Source organism: Poromitra crassiceps (assembly GCF_964638095.1).
Source record: "Poromitra crassiceps genome assembly, chromosome: 2".
Lineage (NCBI taxonomy): Eukaryota > Metazoa > Chordata > Actinopteri > Beryciformes > Melamphaidae > Poromitra > Poromitra crassiceps.
The window spans coordinates 78,151,252-78,175,220 of NC_139624.1; the positions used below are offsets into that span (position 1 = coordinate 78,151,252).

At 44.9% G+C, this 23,969-nt stretch overlaps 1 protein-coding gene across 1 annotated transcript; it reads right to left on the reverse strand.

Annotated features, from left to right (window-relative positions):
- Positions 1 to 1,172: 1,172 nt before the first annotated feature.
- tnfrsf11a (tumor necrosis factor receptor superfamily, member 11a, NFKB activator) lies at positions 1,173 to 23,435 on the reverse strand. Its single transcript, XM_083663082.1, has 10 exons — positions 23,178 to 23,435; positions 14,927 to 15,005; positions 14,284 to 14,409; positions 13,537 to 13,692; positions 12,247 to 12,337; positions 11,679 to 11,755; positions 11,264 to 11,371; positions 10,267 to 10,316; positions 9,066 to 10,038; positions 1,173 to 3,029 (listed from the first exon to the last, which is right to left on the reverse strand). Exons 1-10 carry the CDS (start codon positions 23,250 to 23,252, stop codon positions 2,746 to 2,748), a joined length of 2,019 nt encoding a protein of 672 aa, XP_083519208.1. The 5' UTR covers positions 23,253 to 23,435; the 3' UTR covers positions 1,173 to 2,745.
- Positions 23,436 to 23,969: the final 534 nt, after the last annotated feature.

Genomic DNA, 23,969 nt, shown 5'->3' on the forward strand with positions numbered 1-23,969 from the left:
TGAGAGCCACTGATCTAGGTTTTCACTATTAATCATTGCTAGAAAATGTGGCCTTTACCCCAATTTTCTCTTATAGTTAAAATGTGTCTGTGGTGGCAATGTGTGTCACGATTATGATGTCATCAGTGGTGATGTCATCAGTGATGTCGCTTGAGCAATTGTGATGTCATCAGTGATGTCACTTGAGCAACTGTGATGTCATCAATAAGTGGCCTCTGTGGTGGTGCTGTCTGTCTGTGGAGAATGTAGGGAAACAGTGGATGGATAAATCTAGAAGGAGGCGGTAATGTAACATAAAGGATGCCAAATGCAATAAAACAACACAGAAGAAGAAGGTGTATGTCTGTCTGTGGCGGTGTCAGTCTCCACCCTAGGAATTGAGCACACGAGATTCCTAGTGTCTTAAAATCCTAGAAACGCCCCTGGTTAAATAACCCATACCTTAAAGAATATTTCCCTTTTGTCACAATTGCTATATTCAATCTCAGGTGATAATATTTTTTCTGTCTTGGTGTCCTAACATGCAGTCACCTCTAGGTGGTGCACTGCAGCATCATACAGTAGTCCATATTTTCAGCCAAATGAGATATGTATTTTCTCACACGTGAAAGGTTGAACTCATTGAAAGTCTCTACAGTCAGTCTCTGTGTGTTGGCCAGGCGGGTCTCATGTAAACCATGTGAAAGCCAGTCATAACTTCCCGTTTTCACAAACAACTATAAAATAGGCCAACGCAAGGATGCAAGCTTACACAAATGTACACACACACACACACACACACACTGGTGACCCACACAGCAGGCCTAAATGAGCATTGGCAGCTCCTCTGATGTGGTCTGTCTGTGACGCTGTAGCCGAGCTGGCTGACTGTGCGAGGTTACTTTCTGCTCACAGCTGCTCGCCATCCCCGGGCCTGATGAAAGGCTGCCTGTCTCTCTGTCAGCGCTGGGATCGGGGACAGAGAGAGAAGCCTAGCCGCACGGCTAATTAGCACGGCTTCACAGTGATTATAGTTCAGGGAGAAGAGATAAATTACTCCACCGTTGTAATTTACAGATTCCCAGAATAGCAAAGTTGACAGAGAGGAACCACAGAATACAGGAGGAAGGCAGCCATCCCGAAAGGACTCAATGCAAAACATATTTAATTTCAATCAAAATATTTCTTTCAGTCATTCCGTTGCAATGATTTAGATTAGATTGATATGTACATAATTAATGTAATGCTCCATACATATGTTGAGGTTGTTATTGTAGAACAATCCTTTTTCTGTCCTTTAATGTGTGCGTCTTGTCTGCCATTTATGGCGCCACTTAACGAAAACACATCTCGAATCAAACAAAGGAAACATATGGGAAATATTATTTTTGGTTTCACAAATATATCACACTTTTTTCCTTTTGAAATATATACAAACATTGATCACATATTCCCTCTGCTGAAATAAAACATTAAACAATTTACTTTTAATTATTTAAAACAAAAAATATTATGTACACAGGCTGACATTGAACTTTTCTTCATTAAGGCTTGCATGTTAAAAAACACGTTGAAACAAAACAAACCAGTAATATTAATATAGCTTATCAAATGCATAGCATTTTTTCTCAGAAACAAATTGCACTTGTGGTGCAATAAGAGAATAGAAAATCTAGATAAAGGATAAACAAGCGTTGTACCAAAATTGGATGTGTCTCGTCATAACTGTAAAATAGCTTTTTAAGTCCCCCAAAACCAGAAGAAACAAGAGAGGAAATGGACGTCTAGAGATGGCTGTAGTGTTCAAAAACACTACCGTATATTCATTTAGACAAAAATCACTAGTATTTCAACACTGACTGAAACGATTCCACCCCAAATCTGTTAGAATTTTGTCAGTCTTCATACTAGATTAAATGTTTTACATAACATTTACTTTCATGGCAGCAAGCATTTTGTAAGAGCAAAATATCATTATTTCCACATGGTGGATATTTTGTTTTGTAAAGAAACTCTCCAAATCATCCAATTGTCAACCTCCACTATCAGAAACCCTTATAAATGGTGGGTAGGTGTCCAGGAAGCTATGTACGGTGTCATAAAGCTAGCCTAAGGATTTTACCTGTCCAGTTTACTGCCCACTGTGAGTGATGGGAATGACAACACAATTAAAAACTTGTACCAAGTACTCTTTAAGTGCTTGGACCCAGACACATTTCCACACAATGATAAAAGCATTCCCTTTTTTCAGTCTAAACTGTATTTCCACATCCAATCCCCAACAAAATTCCCCATCAGTGTCTGGAATCAAGGGAGTTTCCACAGAAAAGCCTTCAACTTTCCGCTGGAATATGAAAAATAGGCACTAGGAGATGGCTGAGGCAAGGTTCAGTGACTCATGTTTTTTGTTTCGGGAGATGGGACAAGGTAAAGGGATTATGTTCTATTTCCAAGGTACTGTAGGTTTAGATCCATAGCTTCACATCCATAAGTTATTTTCTCAATCACCTGATTGGTCAAATGTATAGTTATCTACAAGCTTTACTTTCCATGTTACTGTTCCTTGGCCTCTCTGGCAAAAGACAACCTACAGACAGTGATCGGATGTCAGTTTTGCAGTTTTCTAACTAAGGGTGGGGGACAGGAATAGGGAATGTATCACGCATTTGTCGAGAATCCCGGCCGTTAATCCATCATTGCCTGGAGAACATAGTCAGTATGGACGGAAACGTCCTATCGTCAGACAAATGAGACACTAGGCACGTGTCACTTCCTCCGCAGCCACTCGTCCATCACTTCCTGAACTGGCAGGGTCCCGTCTTGTGAGGGGTTGTGGGCGATGGAGTCCCCCGATGTCCCCAGGCTGCTCTGGAACAACGGCGCCGTCTCATTGGCCTGCTCCTGGACAGGGCTTCCGAAGGCGTCGTCCAGCCCCGCCCCCTCGTTGCCTAGCGACGTCTGGCTGACGTAGACGACGATGACCTCGCCGCTGAAGTTCATCACCTGACCGCTGGAGATGAAGGTGGTGTTGTGGTTCCCCGTCACCTGACCTGAACGCAGAGAGGGGATATGGAGGGAGGGAGAGAGAGGAAGGGGGGGGACGAAGAGAGGTACAAAGAATGCAAGAGAGAGAGAAGGAGAGAAGGAGGTGTTGAGGTGTAGGATGGGCAGAAAAAGGGAAAGAGTGTTTAGAGATCATGTTCGAACATGCAATTAGGACTAGCCGATGTTTACTGGCAGTGAAGCGCCTCCTAAGCTTTGGAATCATAATGTTTACTGCGCTTCTCTCAAAAAGTGGAAGAAAATACCTCTGATGCCCAAATTGAAGAAGAAAAGCACCCTGAGCTAAGTGGGCTAGTTTGACTAAAAAACCTTGGTTTTTGTACAGCGAATCACAGCTCTGCTTGTCATAGGAGTTATAGAGGTAAGGTAAGGCCAAATAAATAAACATCTCTCATTGTAACTTATATATAGGAATTGAAACAACCTATTGCAAAATGTGTAAGAACCTGAACAATAGTTGTGTAAATCACTTACACACACACACACACACACACACACACACACACACACACACACACACACACACACACACACACACGGATGCACACACACACACACACACACACACACACACACACGGGTGCACGCACACACACACACACACACACACACACGGGTGCACACACACACACACACACACACACACACACACACACACAGCTTCCCCTACGCATGACGTAAGTGAAGAAGGGCCTAGCTCTTGGCTAACCTCAGCAGACAAATGGACAGTGGGTGTGATGACCGTGCACACTGACCACAGAGAGGCCACAGTGGTAGTTTCTCGAGCGCTGGCCATGGCCGTGCAGACCGCAATATCCTTCTGCCTGATTTCTTTCAGAGTGCCCAGCACTTTTCAGCGTGAGAGAGTTGTGACCTCTGAACAGCTGCCATTTGTAAAGGGTTTTCAGGTTGTACGGACAACATGGTTTAATACAAAAACCTAAACACTGGTGGAGTGCTATTCTACCCTCTCTAAGAACTCAACTCTGCCCATGGAACATTCTTTTCAAAAACAGCTCATCCATCCTTCTGTGGCTTATCCAAACCGTATTATTGATAGATATTGATATTATATAGCACAGCTACTGGGCTACAATCTCCATGTTTTGCTGTTCACACTGTAGGGATATTTACAGTATGGATCAGTGTTTCCGTCTTTTAGCACGTGGAGCCTCTGCTTCCCATTTAGTCTCTGCAGCCTCCTGTCTGATTTTCCAGCCTACAGAAGCAGCAGAGCCTCCATGACTCACAGCTCATGCCCCATTTATTCACACAAAGCATCTACGCTGAATGTATTTCAACAGGCCACAGTGGACACACATTCACATGTGTGAGGATGCACACACACACATGACTGCCATGCACACACACACGCGTGCACGCGCGCATACATGCATGCACACACACACACACACACGCACGCACGCACGCGCACACACACACACACACACACACACACACACACACACACACACCCACACACACACACACACACACACACATGCACACACAGATCTATGTCTGTGTTCTCCATCTGAGCCTTTCCCGGAACACCACTGTGAGAAGTCGAGCTCGAAAATATGTCATTTCACCACAACTTTAAAACAAAGCCCCATGGAATCTGTTTGGATCGCTCTGTTTACCCATTTCTTAATACCAAACTGACTTTTCTGGATAACCCACAATAGACTATCCACAGTGTTACTTTCAAAATGTAATATACTACATATTACTAGTTACTTTCATTGGAAAGTAATAGGTTACTTTACAATATTACTGTAACTTGTCACTTATTACACTACTTTTGCATTACTTTCACCAAAATCACAGCAGTAGCAGAATGACATCCCCACCCTGGAACCATCCCGAAAACTAATTTCAACAGTCTTGCATAAAAACACAATTTGATTCGCCCTTTATGATGTCAATAGAGCAATGGCCTTTGTGCCCTGGCATGTGGCCTTGTGCCCTAAAGAAAATTCAAAGCCGAAGGCCAGATGGCCTTGCCCCTAAAATGACGAAATTCCCACTCTGACTCTAACCCTTATTTCATCACATCTGGCAGTTTACTAGAGCTTTTATTACCTCCGCCAAGGAGGTCATCTATTCAGTGCCCTTTGTTTGTTTGTTTGTTTGTTTGTCTGTTAGCTGGACTACGGAAAAACGACTGGCCCAATATTCATGGAACTTTGTGGAAGTCGTGTAGCACGGGCCAAGGAAGAACCCATTAAAGTTGAGAACAGATCCGGATCTGACTCACTAACAAGCCTCACCAACAAGCAATTGGCCTTGGCGGAGGTCTGCACTGTTCGCGTGCCCATCTAGTTTAGTATGGATTTGCTGTCTCTGGTAGCCTCAATGTTTTCATCATGCAACCCAAAGTTAAGGAATTTGGCCCCACCTGGAAGACGAGCTCATTAATGCACACTAATACTATTTTGTGACCCGTTTTAGGTCCAAACCCACAGTCTGAGAGATGGTGATTGATCAGCTCTGGCTGGTTTTGGAGTTATTTGCGGGGGTGCTTAAACTCACTCCTCTCCTCCTAGGAGTTACCATGGCTCTTTTTTTTTTTATGTGTGTTGCATCTCATGATCCCCCTGGCCTTATTATCTGCAGTGGACAGGTGAACCATCTGACCCCAGCTTCACCTTTAAGCAGCACGAGCGGGAAGTCCAGTTAAAGACCCGCCATTACTGCATGATGGGAAATGGTCGTTATTTCAAGGCGGCAAGGGTGTCATTAAAGTGCCCAGCCATCAGTGAGAGTCTAAAAAAAAGTCTGTGTGTGTGTGTGTGTTTGTTTGTTAGTTAGAGGGTGGATAATACAGTAAAAGTATTACTCAAGCTGCACACATCTTGCTTCAATAAGAGCTGTGGCCAGTTTGCGCAACCCCACGGAACTCTGGGTAAACAGGAGCATTGTGGATGGCATAGTTCACACTGACACACGCACTCACACACACGCATAGCGTGACTGCAGTGTGGTTCTGCTGCTTGTTCTGGAGTGTGGTTCTGCTGCTTGTAGTCACTAGCTCATCAAACAGTGTACACACACACATCTCCTATTCCTTCTCTGTGTGTGGTCCGGCAAAAATCCACGTTCCCACTGACCAATATGGCTTTAATGAAAACATATTTCTTGGAAAGCGTCACACTATCTCCTGAAACCAAACCCTCTGTTATTAAGTTTTGTTCAGAATGTTCACCTAATAATACCCCCGGTCCGTGCTAACCGCCGTGCCGATCAGACTGTCCTGATACAACTCCTTCAATAACTAACCGTGACCGCTGCATGTGTGAGGGGAGAATATGCACAATATGTAAAAATGCTTCCCAGAGATTTTGCTCTCGGCGGCGTGGAAAAAGCTCTGAGAGAGCAACTCAACCATGTGATGGTAAAAACTTTTCCATTAAAAAACCAATATGATTTTTTATTGTGTTATGCTTGGTGGTTGCTACTCTTGGACATGTGGCTGGCTGTAGCTCCGCCTACTCTGTGGACGGGAAACAGCGCTGGGCGGGGCATCGAACCATGTATGAGTATGATCTATGTGGGAGCAGTATGGTAATAGTGGTGACCGCCTACGCAAACTTATAACACAGAATTCCCTTGAAAAACACAAATGTGCTCCCACAGACTTTGTAATGAGCCGTGATCCGAAAAAGCAGACGACCGCTGTGTGCATTAACATTTCAATGTCGTTGTTGAGCGGTCGAAGCAACATTTTGAGAAAACAACGGAGCTCGTTTGAATGCATCTGACAGACCCACAGCAGATTATGCCTTGTATTAACACATTAAGTGCCATAGACGACCTAACTCGTCTTACATAATCCAGCGCTTGAGTGCCAAGGACGGACTAACTCGTCTTACATAAAGATTTTTTTTTTTTGACGGTGGTACATCAATCAACCCCTTTTACATCTTCGAGATAATTATAGGAGCAAGAGCATGTGTGTAATCTATTTTACCGACCACTAAGTGGCGACAGATACAGAGAGAAGCCACAGCCACGGTACACCAAAAGCAGGCTTGGCGATTTTACAGTCAGGAGCCCCGAGACACACACACAGAACGGACAGAGATCCCCTCCCCCCCCCACACACACACACACACACACGCGCGCGCACACACACACACACTCGAGTACCTTTGCGCATAAATAAGACCAGAATCGCAAAAGCTTCTTCAAAGCTCTCAGCCGACACCTCAAGAAACGAACGAGCCCGTTTTTACAGTAAGCCAGACTGCCCGAGAGCCGCCAGCAGCAGCAGCCCAGAGGAGCAGCAGCAGAGCGGAGTAGGCTGCCTCAAGATTGGAAGAAGGGGATCGCGAAGGAATTTCTCTCCCGTGTCTAACCCCCCCCCCCCCTCGCCTCTCCTCTCCTCTCCTCTTCCCCGCTCCTGCGATTCCCTTCTCTTTTTTTAGGATCTGTGAGGCAACAGAAACTCGCCTGTGACAAAACACTGCAAAGCCACACCTACGGAGGGAGGAGTTTGGAGACACACACACACACACACACACACACACACACACGCCCGCTGTTAGGAGGAAGGAGGAGAAGACACACGGAGGGAGGAGTTTGAATGAGAGGGGTGTTTCCTGTTGTTATGGAGGAAATTACTGTTCAAAACTATTGTTTAGAATGTCTGACGGTCTTACTGATGCCAAAAATGAATGGTTAAAGTGACTGTTTCACAAAAAGCCATTTATCTCTGAATAAATTTCCAGACGCTGAAACCATGCTGTACTCAACGGCTAATATCTACATAACTACTAACTCTGCAAACTAACTCTTTTAGACAGAGAAAGCACACATTCTATTAGTTATTTTTAGATGATTGGTGTTCATGAATTCTTAACAGAAAAGAATCCTCGGCTGTTCTAAAATGAGCCAGAATCGTCAAAAACACCCCTGGCACAACTTACCTACAGGAATGAAAACATGGCTGGCATTCAATGTGTTAAGAGGCCAGACACTCTATGTTTGCCGCATTCCAATACTGTCTGGGCAGAGCCAGATTAACACCCCCAGGGGCCCCGGGGCACTGAAGCTCCCAGGGGCCCCCCTACCCATCGTCCGGATGTTTGGATGTTTTTTCGCCATATTTAGAGGAATATCTCATTTTAAATTAACATTAGTATTATACTGTTATGTTATTATTCCGTTTCTGAGATTCAGTTTCTCACTCACTCATAGGCGATTCTAGGCTTTGCAAAGAGGTAGCACCAGCAGGATAAAGATATTAGTCTGACTGGGGGGGCTGACTGGACAAAGAAATTTTGTACATTTTAAAGTAAAATGCATGAATCTGATGCACTCTGAGAGCAAAAGGAAGACGCTAATCTTCACATTAATATCCTCTTCACTGTGCTGTGGCTTTACAATGATGAAAAAATAATTGACATTACATTTCCAATACAAAACAGCAGAGGGTGCCGCAGCACCACAAGCACCCCCACTTCCCGCGCCCCTGGTCACCACTTGCCCACAGGCATCCAATGAGACTAAATCATCAGAATTAGTCTTCTTGGAAACACATTTTATTTTGTCCTGATTGGTCTTAGATTTGTGTCATAGTTCTGTGGAGCCCAACATGAGCCCGAAAAAAAAAAAAAAAAAAAAAAACTTTATTTGGAGGGCCCCTTCACCCCGAGGGCCCCGGGGCACCTGCCCCGGTTGCCCTATGGTTAATCCGGCCTTGTGTCTGGGCCTCTAAAACAGGTATTCCACAGATTTGAGTGGTTAAGTCCCCATGAAATGAACGCCCATTACTTTTAAGTTCCTGGAAAACGTTTAATGGTGACCTCATGCTCTACCAGTAGGCATAAATAAAAACCAATAAACCATCACAGATTTTCTCCCATCAAATAGAAATACCTTCCTGACTGGTATTCCATTGGTTAACAGTTTTGAGTCCCGCCCCCCAATATCGTGTTTCAATGGGGGAAAATACATTGACTCGAGGAAGTAAAGATGCTGTTTCATGGAGTTTTTAAAGTCTTGGGGTTTTCACCAACCTGAGGTAAGAGCTGGTTCAGCCAGCTGGCTCTGGAGGCTCTCGGGGGGGCACTCCAGCTCCGCGCCCCCGGACAACAGCTTGTTTCCCCCACTGTCCCTCCAGGAGAGCCCCTGGTCCTGCTCCTCCCCGGGGGGCTTCTCCAGGTAGAGGTCTCCGATGGATGACGCGCTCATGGAGGGGTGGAACGAGGTCACCGTGGACGACGTCATAGTGGATGGCGTCTCTTCTGTGGAGGCGGAGTCTTCGCTCATCAGTCTGTATAGCTCCTCCTCCTTCGCCGGGGGCCCGTCGGTCAGGTGAAGCTTGAACTCAGGCCGTGCCTGAGCCTGGGACAGGGGGATGGAGAGTTCGCGAAGTGGGCTGGACGGAGAGAGAGGAGAGAGAGACAAGAGAGAAGCAATGCCTGTCTCACTCTTGGATGAAGTCAGCTTTTCGGGGCCTCCCTCGCCCTTTTCTCCATCATCGTCCCTCCGCTCGCTTGCACCTTTCTCCTCTTTCCCCCTCTCGTCCCCCTCCCTCTCTCCGTCCCCCCCTCCGCAGAGGCAGGCTCCCGGTGTCCCGGGGCTGACCGCCTGGCTGCAGTCCTCATTCTCCCCGACTTCCAGAGGCTCGCGGACCGGCGCCACGCACACGCAGGAGCCCGCCCAGAGCGGGGACACACTCACGATCTCCTCCTCTTCTGACACCTCCTCGGGCTCTCCGGACCCCTCGCTCCCCTCCTCCATCCCCGGCTTCCCCTTCCTCCCGTCGTCCTCCCTCGTTCCTCTGGTGATGGGCGTGTTCGGCAGGGCGACCTTGACGTCGGGGATGGAGGTGGGGTAGGTGCACAGGGGCTCGGTGGTGGGGGAGTGGGGGGCTTGGCAGATGAGTTTGCTGGTTTCACATATTGTACAGTTTGGACCCCCAGGGCCTCCTGGTATGCCTCCTATTCCTCCTCCCCCTCCACTATGGTAAAGAGGGGCCAAGGTCTCCTAGAATGACAGAAACATACAGAGTATGGATGTAAAAAACAATTATTAAGAGCATGAATAGTAAGTAATCTATAGTATAATTTCCCAAATCGTACACCAGGCAATTGAGAAAACAAAGTGCTATTTTTGGTTGTATCTATCATACAATCTAATAATTAGATGAACTACTTTTTGGTAAATATCTTTTGTCTGTATTTCCATTGCTTTGCAACTTAAATTCCAGCTTACCTGCTGTATTCTGGTCCTCTTCAGATTCTGGACACAGGACCGCAAATTTACTACACACAGAAAGAACATTTTGCACCTTAACACAATGAAATGCAGAGGAAAAACCTTGAGATATTTTGGAAAGAGGTTGGTAAAAAGGTTGAACGGTTATTCCAGGTTAGGTCTGAAAAAGGCAAGTAAATAGGGAGAAAGAAATATTATACTGTATGCTGTAATCATACATAAATATGTAGTATACAGTGTCAAATATTATTGTTTGTAACTGCTAAATGTGTGTATGCAAATGTTTTTTAATCTATTATTATGTTGTGTGGCGTTTGTAACTGGTAAATGTGTGTATGCAAATGTTTTTTTGATCTATTATTATGTTATGTGGCTATGCATCTATGAGGTATGACACCTTGGAACAAACAATCAAACTCATTGAAAAGAACGATCCTTGTGAACAGAGGAAGCAAGCGGGACAATGGAGAGAGATGTGATAATAATAATAATAATAATTAATAATAATAATTCAATACAGGAGGACTGCAGGATTCATGTAAGATGGCAGCCTACCAGACAGTAGTTTAATACAGGAGGACTGCAGGATTAATGTAAGACGCAGCCTACCAGACAGTAGTTTAATACAGGAGGACTGCAGGATCCATGTAAAACGGCAGCCTACCAGACAGTAGTTTAATACAGGAGGACTGCAGGATCCATGTAAAACGGCAGCCTACCAGACAGTAGTTTAATACAGGAGGACTGCAGGATTCATGTAAGACTGCAGCCTACCAGACAGTAGTTTAATACAGGAGGACTGCAGGATTCACGTAAGACGGCAGCCTACCAGACAGTAGTTTAATACAGGAGGACTGCAGGATCCATGTAAAACGGCAGCCTACCAGACAGTAGTTTAATACAGGAGGACTGCAGGATCCATGTAAGACTGCAGCCTACTAGACAGTAGTTTAATACAGGAGGACTGCAGGATTCATGTAAGATGGCCGCCTACCAGACAGTAGTTTGAGTTTGTCCTTGTAGCAGAAGAGGAGCAGTATGAGGAGAGAGAGAACGGTGATGACTGACAGCACTGACACCACAACCCAGGACGGCGTTGCACCTGCCAGGAAAAACATTCAAAAGTTCAACACATGCTATTCTACTCTACTCCACATCTACTGCCAATCATACACGTCTGCCAAGGAAACGTCTCCCTTCTAGTTCAGTTTACATCATCCATAAAGTAAATCTCGAAGACAAATGACATTTACACTCTTAAGTAGCAGACATAAACGACTATTTACTTGTACATAGATATTAAATGGAGCTATGTTCTACTAATATGCAGAGGTGTGATGTGTGTTTATGTGCCATAAAATAACTTATTTTATGGCATTGAATCTGAAGTCAGTGTGTGCATGCCTTACCATAGACAGTTGATCCACACACAGCATCGGCCTGGCTGGTGCCTGGCTGCCTCTCACTCCTGCCCTGGGACTTACAACTGGTGGACAGGATGAAGTCACATCAACACATGGGTCAAGAGAAGACATCTACAGGTGGACACGTTCACTTGTTTGTTTCTTCCTTCCTTCTTCTCTTTCTTCCCTTCTTTTTTTTCCCCTCTTCCCTGTTTTTCTCCCAGTTGTTTTGCCTCTTTGCTTTGCCAATGTTCCAGTGTGTTTGTGTCCCTCTCTCTCTCTCCATCGTCATCACAGATCCGGCCAGCGGTGCAGGCTGGAGTCTGGTCCAGGCTTCCCGGGGAAGTGGTGTGTGTGTATTAGTCATAACAGCTGGCTGCTGGTGAGCCAGTGGATGTCTGCCCAATGACATTTTCAATTAAAGAACCTCAAAAGATGCCAAGGTAGAAACTCGGTGCGTGTGTGTGTGTGTGTGTGTGTGTGTGTGCGTGTGCGTGCGTGCATGCCTGCCTGCCTGCGTGTGTGTGTGTGTGTGTGTGCGTGTGCGTGCCTGTGCGCGCGCGTGTGTACTTACTTGGTCCACGGTCTGCAGGGTTCAGTAGTGGTGTCAGGGGAGAAGAAGCCTTTTTTACATGGCACACAGATCCTCCTTCCATTAGTTGAGTCTGGAATGAACAGACATGAATTAAGGTATATCTCTATTTGGCAACCGTTTGGGTGTCTATACATACCGTACCGGCAGCCTTATTCTTAGAGATGCACATTAGTGATGCAACATTTTAATCTTCCAATCGACATGGAAATAAATCAGTGATGCTCTCTCCCCTCCTTCAAAACCTACAATAAAAACAACCACTGCTCTATGCTACTGTCGCCCCCATATTCAACTTAAAGAGGACATGAAACATTTGATCATGTGACTCTAGTTCATTTGCATTTCACCTCAGACAAGACAGGACACTGCTTTCAAGTGTGAAATGTACATAGATTTACTAGAAAGATGAACATTTCACCATTTTGCCAACTAGGGCGCTGCTAGATGACATGTCACTTGAATTCTAACAGGCTCACAGCATTCATACATTTCAGACTTGAAACAGTGTCCTGTCTTGTCTGAGGTGAAATGCAAATAAACTAGATCAATATGATAGATCATATGATCAATAATGTTTATATACCGTAAATTCCGCACTATAAGCCGCACCGGAGTATAAGCCACACCTGCAAAGTTGACTGTTTTTTACATATATAAGCCGCACCGGACTATAAGCCGCGGGTGTTTTAATGTTTTTTTTTTATTGTGTTTTAATGTTTAATTACCATAAGGGTTCATGCACAGAGGGGATTGTCGGGAAAGAGATGGCTGTTTGAGGAAGCTCCCATTTATTAACATTTCAACAAAACAACATAACACAACACCACCTGTGTTGTTTTTTACAGTGCACACAGTGTCCGCGGTGTGGTGAAAAGAGGGCAAGAGAGGAAATTAAAACAGAAGTGGATTTATAGTTAGAAAGAGTGCTAAAAAAGAGAGTTTTTTTTTTTTTTTTTGAAAAAATCCATAGATAAGCCGCACCGTTATATAAGCCGCAGGGGCCAAAAAAGGCCAAAAAACGGGAAAAAAGCCGTGGCTTATAGTCCGGAATTTACGGTAGACGGTTTTCACAGAATTGCGTCGCTAGGGAACAGTTTGAAACTTAGCTTATTTCCTGGCAGCTATTGTATTAGCAAACACTGCAACAGGAAGTAAGCTAGGGGCAATTTAGAATGTTTATGTTGTCAAGTTAAAACCGTCTCTGCAGTATGGAAGCGGCCTGCTGAGCAGCCGCTAACATAGCGTGTTCTGACTGTGGCTGTGTCTCACCTGGTTCAGCCTCCAGTCCAAACCCGGCTTGGCAGCTGGGGATCTTCTCACAGAACTCACAGGTCAGCGGGTTGATGGGAGAGCACTGCAGGGTAGGCAGGCAGCGGCACTGCTCCTCTGCCACAAGGTTCTCAGTCCTCTGCATGAAGCCCTTACCTGGAGGCAACACACAGAGGAGAGGAGGTCAGGAGGAGGTCAACACACAGAGGGGAGGAGGTCAGGAGGTCAACACAGAGGGGAGGAGGTCAGGGCAGGACAGGACAGGACAGGAGTGGGGCCTGATCACTTTAAGGCTAGTAAAAAGAGTATTTTTGCCCAATTCCATTGACTTTCAATCTATTTTGTTTTATCTATTGCTCCCAATGTCACCAAAATGCTTCTAAAATCCTCTCTCCAGAGACATAATCTTTCATCCGTATAAGTTGTATGTCACTGTAATTGTGCAGCTGCTTGTGTAGAATGTGGCATTTGTTTAATAAAAAAATAATGTTAAGATACCCATGAAATGAGAGAGAAGGGGGGGGGGGTCAATTTCAGTTTCAAAAATGTTAGCCTGGGAGACACTTTCCTGGAGAATCGTTTAATTTGTGAATCATTTAATTTTAGTAAGTTCTGATTAGTTACAATTAGAAAAGGAATTGCAGCCCATGTAGTGATGATAGGGGCAATGATTCATATCTTATATTTGTGCAGGAGGGCTTAACTGGCATCCTATTTAATATAAACATGAGGATTTTTGGTACTGACCCTGGTCACAGACTCTCTGCTGCTTACAGTTGGGCTCATCGGTCCAGCCGGGCTGGTACTCATCACGGTCACATTTACGACATTTAGTCTCCTTTAGCTCAGTACACTTTGTAAACACAAACAAACCTGATGAGGGAGAGAGAGATGGGGAGAGGGAGAGAGAGAGAGATGGTGGGTGGGAGGGGGGGAGAGAGAGATGGATTTAACAACCCACATTGACTGTGTGTTAATCACATCAAAACACTGCAGACTGCAGAAAAGCTAATGGGAGAAGGCAGGAGAGAAAAGAGGAAGGAAATTGCTAGAATTAGAGCCTTTTTCCTCCAGCAAAGTGGTGGGTATATGGGTCAAATGGCAATGACTCTGAGTGTGTGTGTGTGTAGTGTGTGTACGTGTACGTGTGTGTGTGTGTGTGTGTGTGTGTGTGTGTGTGTGTGTGTGCATGTGCATTCACACATGCATGTGTGTCTTTGTCATTTTGAGCCAAAATGTTTCCGTTTTTGCATCCTTCCTCTTTCAGTCCGTGGGATCTCTGAGAATGTGGAAATGTATTTTTGTTTTACGCTTTGGTCACACATTTTCCTGCATTTAACTAGGAGTCTGTCTGTGTGTGTGTGTGTGTGTGTGTGTGTGTGTTATTCACCTGGTCCACACTTGTTGCAACACTTGGAGCCTTTTAAGTACTGGGTTTCACCACATTGGAGCGATTTGGAGACAGCTTTCTGGAAAAATATCAAGACACGAAATTATTATTTCTGTTTTTTTAGTTTCACATTTGTTTTTGTTGAACATTTTGTCTCCAATCCTGTCAATCCTTCGCCCACAAGGTGATCTGATGGGAAACGATGGGGGGGGGGGGGGGGGGGGGGGGGGTGGTAGGAGGAACCACTAATTACCTTCAACTATCATCTTTTCTAAAATGTGAACAAATTCACTTTGCTGTTGTTCAGTCATTGACACATCCCTAACTCAAAGTCGGTTTTGTCCCTTCGATCCTCCCCAACTTTCCTCAAAAAGTGCCAAATTATGACCATAATCTTTCCTCAGTCCATCTTTCAACTCTACACGTGATTCTGTGTGAGATGAGATGCTGTTGAGTCATGTGAGGAAGAGAATGGTTAGTAGGCCAGTTCCAAAAGTCATGCCCAGGAATACTTTCCAATCCTCAGAAGCACCTGACCACAGCGCTGAACACCCTCCAAAGCAGCCAAGCCAACTCCAGCAGCACCCACTTAGTGTACGTAAGGAGAAGCAAGTGGACTAATTCAATCCATTCAGCTCCAGATGGCAGGGCAGGATGAAGCACTTGGCTGACAACATTGAGGTGGTCTCCTCTCGCAGGAGATTTAAAAGGAAGGAGTTTTTTGGTCAGCTTACCCATTAAGTGACGAGAACACAACGTGAGGACATGAGAATTTAGCGGATTAAAAGTCATCTTATATGATACATGTCTGAGGCAGTCTGGCAGTTTGGTGAAGGAGATTGGTCAAATTGACATAAAATATTATATAAAAATAACTAGCCTATACTGTTGCAACCCATTCTCACTCCGAGCGTGTAGCATATTGAGGCTTTGTCACGTCCCTTGTGCGTCACTTGTTACTAACACGGTACCCTTGAGCGACCCATGAAACGACTTGGGCTTTCTGACTAAACTCCAATGTAAACCCATGGAAGTCATCTTTGACGCTCATGGCAACTGCTCCCCCGTTAGGGTCTGGGGGGAGGAGCTAACCTCTCCCAGGCCCCACGCCTAAACCTAACCTCCCCCAGACCCTAACCCTAAACCTAACCTCTCCCACCCCCCACGCCTAAACCTAACCTCCCCCAGACCCTAACCCTAACCTCTCCCACCCGCCATGCCTAAACCTAACCTCCCCCAGACCCTAACCCTAACCTCTCCCACCCCCCATGCCTAAACCTAACCTCCCCCCAGACCCTAATGGGGGAGCAGTTGACTAATGGGGGAGCAGTTGACTAATGGGGGAGCAGTTGCCATGAGCGTCAAAGATGACTTCCATGGGTTTACATTGGAGATTAGTCGGAAAGCCCAAGTCATTTCATGGGTCGCTCAAGGGTACCATGTTAGTAACAAGCGACGCACAAGGGACGGGACAAAGCGTCAATATGCTACGCGCTTGGGCGTCAATATGCTACGCGCTCAGAGTGAGAACGTGTTGACTGTTGAACTAGCAGAGACCCTGCGTCCATAGCAAGTGAATATGGTGGGCGTTGTGACACTGTGTTCAGCTAAAAATAACTGCACAGCAGATTAATAGGTAGATACATAGATTCACCAGAATTAGTTCCAAAAATAAGCCTGGCTATATATAAATCAGCTATAATACTGAGTTAATGATATATTTCAAATGTATGAATTGAGAGGCCATTATAATAAAATCACTAACAACTTTTTATTACAAAAGAAAAAGTCTTCTTCCGTCAATGCTAATGGAGCACCACAGCAAATGACCTACCAGCGACACATTTTGGTGTCTATGGTCTCATCACTGAAGCGGTACGCTGATCAACGAGACAGTCTCCCAAAAACTGGGTTTGCACCTTTAAAGTGGACAGGATCTTGAATGATGCAATAAATCCTATCTGTCTTGTGGTCTCTCACCTGTTGGTAAGAGTGACCACAGCACGCACGCACGTGCACACACACACACACACACACACACACACACACACACACACACACACACACACACACACACACACACACACACACACACACACACACACACACACACACACACACACACACAAAAGAGTATACCATATTTACTGTACCCCGGCCTCAACCACCCTCATTTAAGGGCTGGTGAACTGCTAGCTAAATTGCTGAATTAGCAGATCTGGGTGTTCTGTGCCAAAGCCACAAAGTTTCTTTGTGAGGCTTGTATCCAAAGGCCCCGCCTCTTTCTCCAGCTATTTAAATCTAGAAACAACAACCTATAGGCCCCGCCTCTTTCTCCTGCTATTTAAATCTAGAAACAACAACCTATAGGCCTGACTGAGCACTGTCCTGGCTCCACCACTCTCCTCAAAGTCTCCCCTCCCCTATTTGATATACCCATTCATTCATTCATTCATTCATTCATTCATTCATGCATTCATTTGTAGAAATGCTGGCTTTGGAGAGCTCCAGGTCTCTTCTCTGCCACAACATCATCATACACCAAAGTGAAAAGTGTCAAATCCGTTCCCCTGCTCTTCCCACAGGCGACGGTCAAGCGAAGCAGACGTAAATTGTTCTGCCTGCCATGTCTGTCATCATACCGCCTGTCATGTCTGTCATCATACACTTCTAAACACAGCTAAAAGGCATTAGCATGGCTTTGAATGGGGGAACTGTAATGTCCCACTATTTAAATGCTGTTTAACAGGCTTTCCACCGCACAAATACCAGCTTGGTGGAAAAAACACAGAATCCTTGTCATTTCTTGGGATAAAAACAAAACAAAGTAAGACACTGAGTATTGCGAGCAGGCTTCAAACAGCCATATCAAGTCAAATGAACCCTCCCCTCTCTCACCTCTCCTCCTCTGTTTCTATCTGTCTTTATTCCCCTCTGTTCGTCACACCTGCGGTTTACACCCCCTGTTTAGTCTCTGTTCTGTCTGTGTCTGGCCGGCCCCGGGCGACAGCGGCACAACATGAACACTGGCGAGCGTTTAATTAGCTCCATGGAGCCTCTCTCACATCACTCGCTCTTTGTTTGGCGCGCTCAGTCTGACCAGAGGGGCTAAACGATGCGGCGCGCTCATAAGCTCTGGACCGCAGCTCTAACGAGCAACATGTGTCCCAGCAGACGGAGGTGACAGAAGTAGGCGAGGTTCCTCCATGCTAAGAGGTTAAGTGGTGCAAAAACGTGTCGAGATGGGAGAATGCGTTGGCATTTATGTACATTTATTTTGTAGTGATATTAATGAAGAGAAACGCAACGGCTGTGCAGTTTGAAATGATTTGTGTTTAGGTGCATGGGTGAATGGATGGAGGGATGCTTAGAAAAAAGAGAAAAGAGAGAAGTAGGTGGGTAGAGAGAGAGAGATAGATAGATACACAGACAGACCCCCCCCCCTCACATACACACACACACACACACACACACAGTCACTCACTCACTCACTCACTCACTCACACACACACACACACACACACACACACACACACACACACACACACACACACACACACACACACACACACACACACACACACACACACACACACACACACACACACACACACACACAGATAGATACTAGATAGATAGATAGATAGATGGATAGATGGATAGATAGATAGATAGATAGATAGATAGATAGATAGATAGATAGATAGATAGATAGATAGATACTAGATAGATAGATATATAGATAGATAGATACTAGATAGATAGATAGACAGATAGACAGATACTAGATAGATAGATAGATAGACAGACAGACAGATAGATAGATACTAGATAGATACTAGATAGATAGATAGATAGATAGATACAGTAGATAGATAGATAGATACTAGATAGATAGATAGACAGATAGACAGATAGATACTAGATAGATAGATAGATAGATACTAGATAGATAGATAGATAGATAGATACTGTAGATAGATACTGTAGATAGATAGATAGATAGATAGATACTGTAGATAGATAGATACACAGATAGATAGATAGATAGATAGATAGATAGATAGATAGATAGATAGATAGATAGATAGATAGATAGATAGATAGATAGATAGATAGATAGATAGATAGATAGATGAAAAAGAACAGGGCAAAAGGCAAAAAGTCAAGACACAAAATGTGAAGACACAGCTGTGAGACAGCGGTGGCAAAATCCACACAACTAGGCCAGAGGGCACAGGAAGCCAAAAGAATGCTGGGAATCGTATTTTTCTTACCGCCACATCTAAACATTGGGTCGCAATTATGCAAGGGGCAAATATGTTTTCACTCACTAAATATATATGGAAGAGGGAGAGAGGTGATCCACCCTATATGATTACAGGTTATCATAAAGTTCAGGACAGAACATCCAACCTCAGAGCTAACTTTATCTACTACGGTATGGATTCAGCTATACAGTGGAGTTTGTGCATCTGTGTGTGTGTGTAAGAGAACGAGAGCAATAGTTAAGTTATAAGTTATCCTTTATTTATCCCCATGGGGAAATTCATCCTCTGCATTTGACCCATCCTCTACTAGGAACCTTCCTAGAACTAGGAGCAGTGGGCAGGAGTCTTAACCCTAACATACATGTATTTGATGGTGGGAGGAAACCGGAGCACCCGGAGAAATGGAGAGAACATGCAAACTCCACACAGAAAGGACCTGGGACAGACCGGCGGGGTTCGAACCCGGGACCTTCTTGCTGTGAGGCAACAGTACTAACCCCTGAGCCACCGTGCCGTCAATAGGGGGATGGATGGATGGAGAATAGGATCTGTTGCTTCTTGCTTGACTAATATCCAGTAACAGTCCAGTCGTCTTCCTTGCCTTCGTCTCTTCCTCGCCTCGCTCTAGTTTTTCTTGTAAAGCTCTAAAGCTCTATCTATCAGCAGCCCTGTGTGTGATCTCTATCAGACAGCGGCGTGACACAGAGTGCATTCCATTTGCTGCTAGACTACAGGAGGATTTGCATAACTGCCACAGCAGCCATTATGGCCCCCAGCCAAGAGAAACACACCCTCACGTTTAGGCCCTTGAGTGTGTAAAGCAGGGATTAAACACTTGTTGCACAATTGAATCTTTGTCCACGGACTGCACCTCTGATTCAAAGCCTTAAATCAACTCCTTTTAGGCATCTTGCAACAAATCCTGTTTGTTTTTTCTTCTTCCCGTCAATGAAAGGAGAAGAAATTGGTTGATGAACAACACAAAGGTGTTGCCGTAAAAATAAATAAACGAGGAACATGACCATTACCACTTCAAGGCATGCACATATACGGTAAATCTTCAAAACTCTACAACATAACTCTTTGCTAATTGTTGATCGTGGTATTAGGCAGAACTTTATCCAGGGGTGTTGAGAGATGTAGCCTATTAAAGCACTTAGGATCACTATTCTTCTCCACACAGCCACAGGGTGCTCATTAGAGTAGCTATAGGCCTAGACTGTCTGCCTGTTTCGCCATCCCGCCATGTGAATGCGTCTGTTGTCTGTATGGTGAAATCAGGTTTGGATATGCAGGCCTGAGGCAACGTACTGTGCTGTGCTTAGGCTGAGGGAGATGTTCCAGGTTGGTGGATGGATGCATGCACGGAGATGGATGGAGAAGCTGTTTGTGGGTGGGCAAATGAAGTGCATGATAAACGCCAATATAATGCACAAATGAAGCTGTCACCACTAAAGCTAATATTTTATTAGTTTTATGCTCACAACATCTTGAAGTAATCTCGTATTGCTCAATATCATACACACAGTTTGATATGAAATTGGAAGGATTTGGTGGAATGGTTTAAAACCATCCAATGAAAATGAAGGGAGATTCTTTGGGGATAAAGTAAGTCAGAAATGGCGTGACCACGGTGAGAGCAGAATAAAGCCAGAGGTTTAAATTACATGGGCAGTTATCTCTTCCTGTCAATATCTGACCAGTTTTCCACTCTGCATTTGCAGACACTCTGAGTGAATAACATGAACTGACAGTCTTCAGCGCTGTTAGTTCTCTAACTCGCAGCATGGGCGATTCACATGCACTGGAAGCACTCGCTCTCTTGCAACACATTTCAGTGAAGGAGAGAAAAAGAGGGAAGAGAAAGCGCCTGGCCTGTTCCAGGCAAAGTCATAATGATGCTCTGGCTTACGGTAATACAGCCAAACACGCAGTGATAGATCACTGGTGCCAAACAGTCCCACCACTGCAACCACATCTTCTCAACTCCACCTGGACACAGTTAGCTCTTTGGACTAAACAATGCAAACATGGATAACAACATGTCAAGGGCCATGGATAAAGCAACAGATCAACTTAAAGTATTTTAGAACACAGTTTGCTCAAATCCCAAGCATAGTTCGACACGTTAAAGCACTCAATCATCACAGAAAGTACAAGGTTAGGACCATATTAAGACAAATATATATATTGATCTATTCTAGTCTATTCTATACAGTCTAGCATGTCAAGGACCCCAAAATACATAGAGGCCATTTACACCTGGCGTTAACATGCGTTTTCTGTGATCAGATTGCAATCAGATTGTGTTTTATCACTTGAAATGCCAGGTGTAAACACCCCCAAAACGCATTGAAGAAGGATTGCAATCTGATCGGCCAAACCACCTCCGGAGGTGGTCAGGGATGCATTGTGTACACATTGAACACAAGTATAAATGCAATGTGTCCTCTCAATCTGGATACAGCAACTTTATGTGGATTGAGAGGACAACCATTTCTGCAATCTGATTGCAATCAGATTGCAGAAAATGCATGTTAACGCCAGGTGTAAATGGAATCAGGCTGAAGTGATAAAATACAATCTGATTGCAATCTGAGATTTTGTCCCAATGAGCTTACAATACTGTAGCTGTCTGTGTGTGATACAGCATGATATACTGTAGCTGTCTGTGTGTGATACAGCATGATATACTGTAGCTGTCTGTGTGTGATACAGCATGATATACTGTAGCTGTCTGTGTGTGATACAGCATGATATACTGTAGCTGTCTGTGTGTGATACAGCATGGTTCTGTCTCTACTGTGGGTGATACAGCATGGCTCTGTCTCTACTGTGGGTAATACAGCATGGCTCTGTCTCTACTGTGGGTGATACAGCAGTGTGGGGAGAGTGAAACATAAATGATTCCTCATTTTTGCTGGGGACCCCTTTGGAGCCCACTGAAGGTCCTCCGGGGACCCCGCACCCCACTTTGGGCACCACTCCCCCTGGAGTCTGCTGAGGTTCCTGGGACGTTTTGGCCAGTGTGCCTGTCGGCTCTGCACCGGGGATGAGAGTATGGTGGAGGAGAAGAACATCCAGTTGCCCAGCGGCTCCTTGTGGTCAGACCAAGGGAGGTGGACTCGACCCAAACACAACTGTTTCCAGTCAGTGTCCGGGAGTAAACATGCTTCTAAAAAAAAAAAAAACTCCCCTCCCCCCTTGAACCAGTTCATTCACATCATCTGATGTGATGACACATTCTGGTCCAGGGCTGGAAGCTGCATATCACCATGCTCATCTGCTCAAGGAAAATAAACTAACATCAATCCCTCTTTTTAACCTTGCCTCTCTCCTTCCATTACACTATGCAGTAGGCAGCCAAGAACAATCCTATAGTAAATCTTTAGGGACACTATACAACACTGTATCAATTAGGATTAGGAGAGGAGATAATGATACCATAGAGCAGGGGTTTTCAAAGTGGGGGGCGCGCCCCCCTCCAAACAGTTTCAGGGGAGGCTCAGTGAATGGAAGTGAAGAAATATGGGCATAGCCAAAATGTCCAAGTGACTTGGTTAAAGAGATAGTTCAGAGATACAGTAATTTGGCGGAATCTGACTGTTTTTCCCACTTTTCCAGTCAGAAATTAATAAATGCTTTCAGACATTTTTTTTGTATGTAGATGTTGAGATGTCTTAAGTATGTAATACCAGGCTATCTTGACTCAATTGTTAAGTGTCAATGGGATCAAATAATATAATCTTGATGGGGAGGGGGGCGTCAAAGTGTCCGCGTCTGAGGGGAGGCCCACAGTCTCAGACTTTGAAAACCCCTGCCATAGGTTTCAGACCGACAAGGTCAGCATTATGAATTCACTGAGTAGGCTAGCCTCCATAATTTAATTAGCCTACATAGGAATAACATCGTTGTTGAAATGAAAACAAGAGTCTAGATAGCAAATTCTACTAATTACAATTATCGACGCATCTTTTTACCTGTGCGCAAAAGGTGAGAAGGAGACAGGTTATCCATCCGCGGAATATCCAACTGGTGGACAAACTCAGTCTCATCTCTGCGGCTTGTTGTGAAGACGGAGCTCTATGGCTAAACTTTTCTTCAGCCGAGGAGATGACGCCGCTGCACACCCCGATGACTCTTCACTTCACTCACAGTAAAGCAGTCCACTATAATGGTCCTCCACACCGTCCCAACGGGCATTCCTGCGCCTTCAATCCCGGTTAGCTTTGCATGCAGCTCGCTCCTGCCTCTCCTCTCCCCTCTCTCACCCACGCGTTGTGTGTGGAGGGAGCTGCATGCAGCTGCTTGTAAAAAGCGATTGACTGGCGGAGGGACAGGGATTAACTCCTCCCAACACATGTTGTAATAGGCTATGTAAAAAAAATCTCTCTCTCTCTCTCTCACACACACACACACACACACACACACACACACACACACACACACACACACACACACACACACACACACACACACACACACACACACACACACACACACACACACACACACACACACACAGACACAGACACACACACACACGCACACGCACACACACACACACACACGCACACGCACACGCACACGCACACGCACACGGGGGGGGGGGGGGTGATTTTAATTTGACAGTTTAGTCTTACATTTATTGTACACTGACATATGATTATAATGGTAATTTGTACCTTATCCACTATTAGAATGACTAATTTGCACCTTTCTGCCTTTCTGTGGTGAGCATTACCTGCTTTGGCACACACCATAAAAGACTT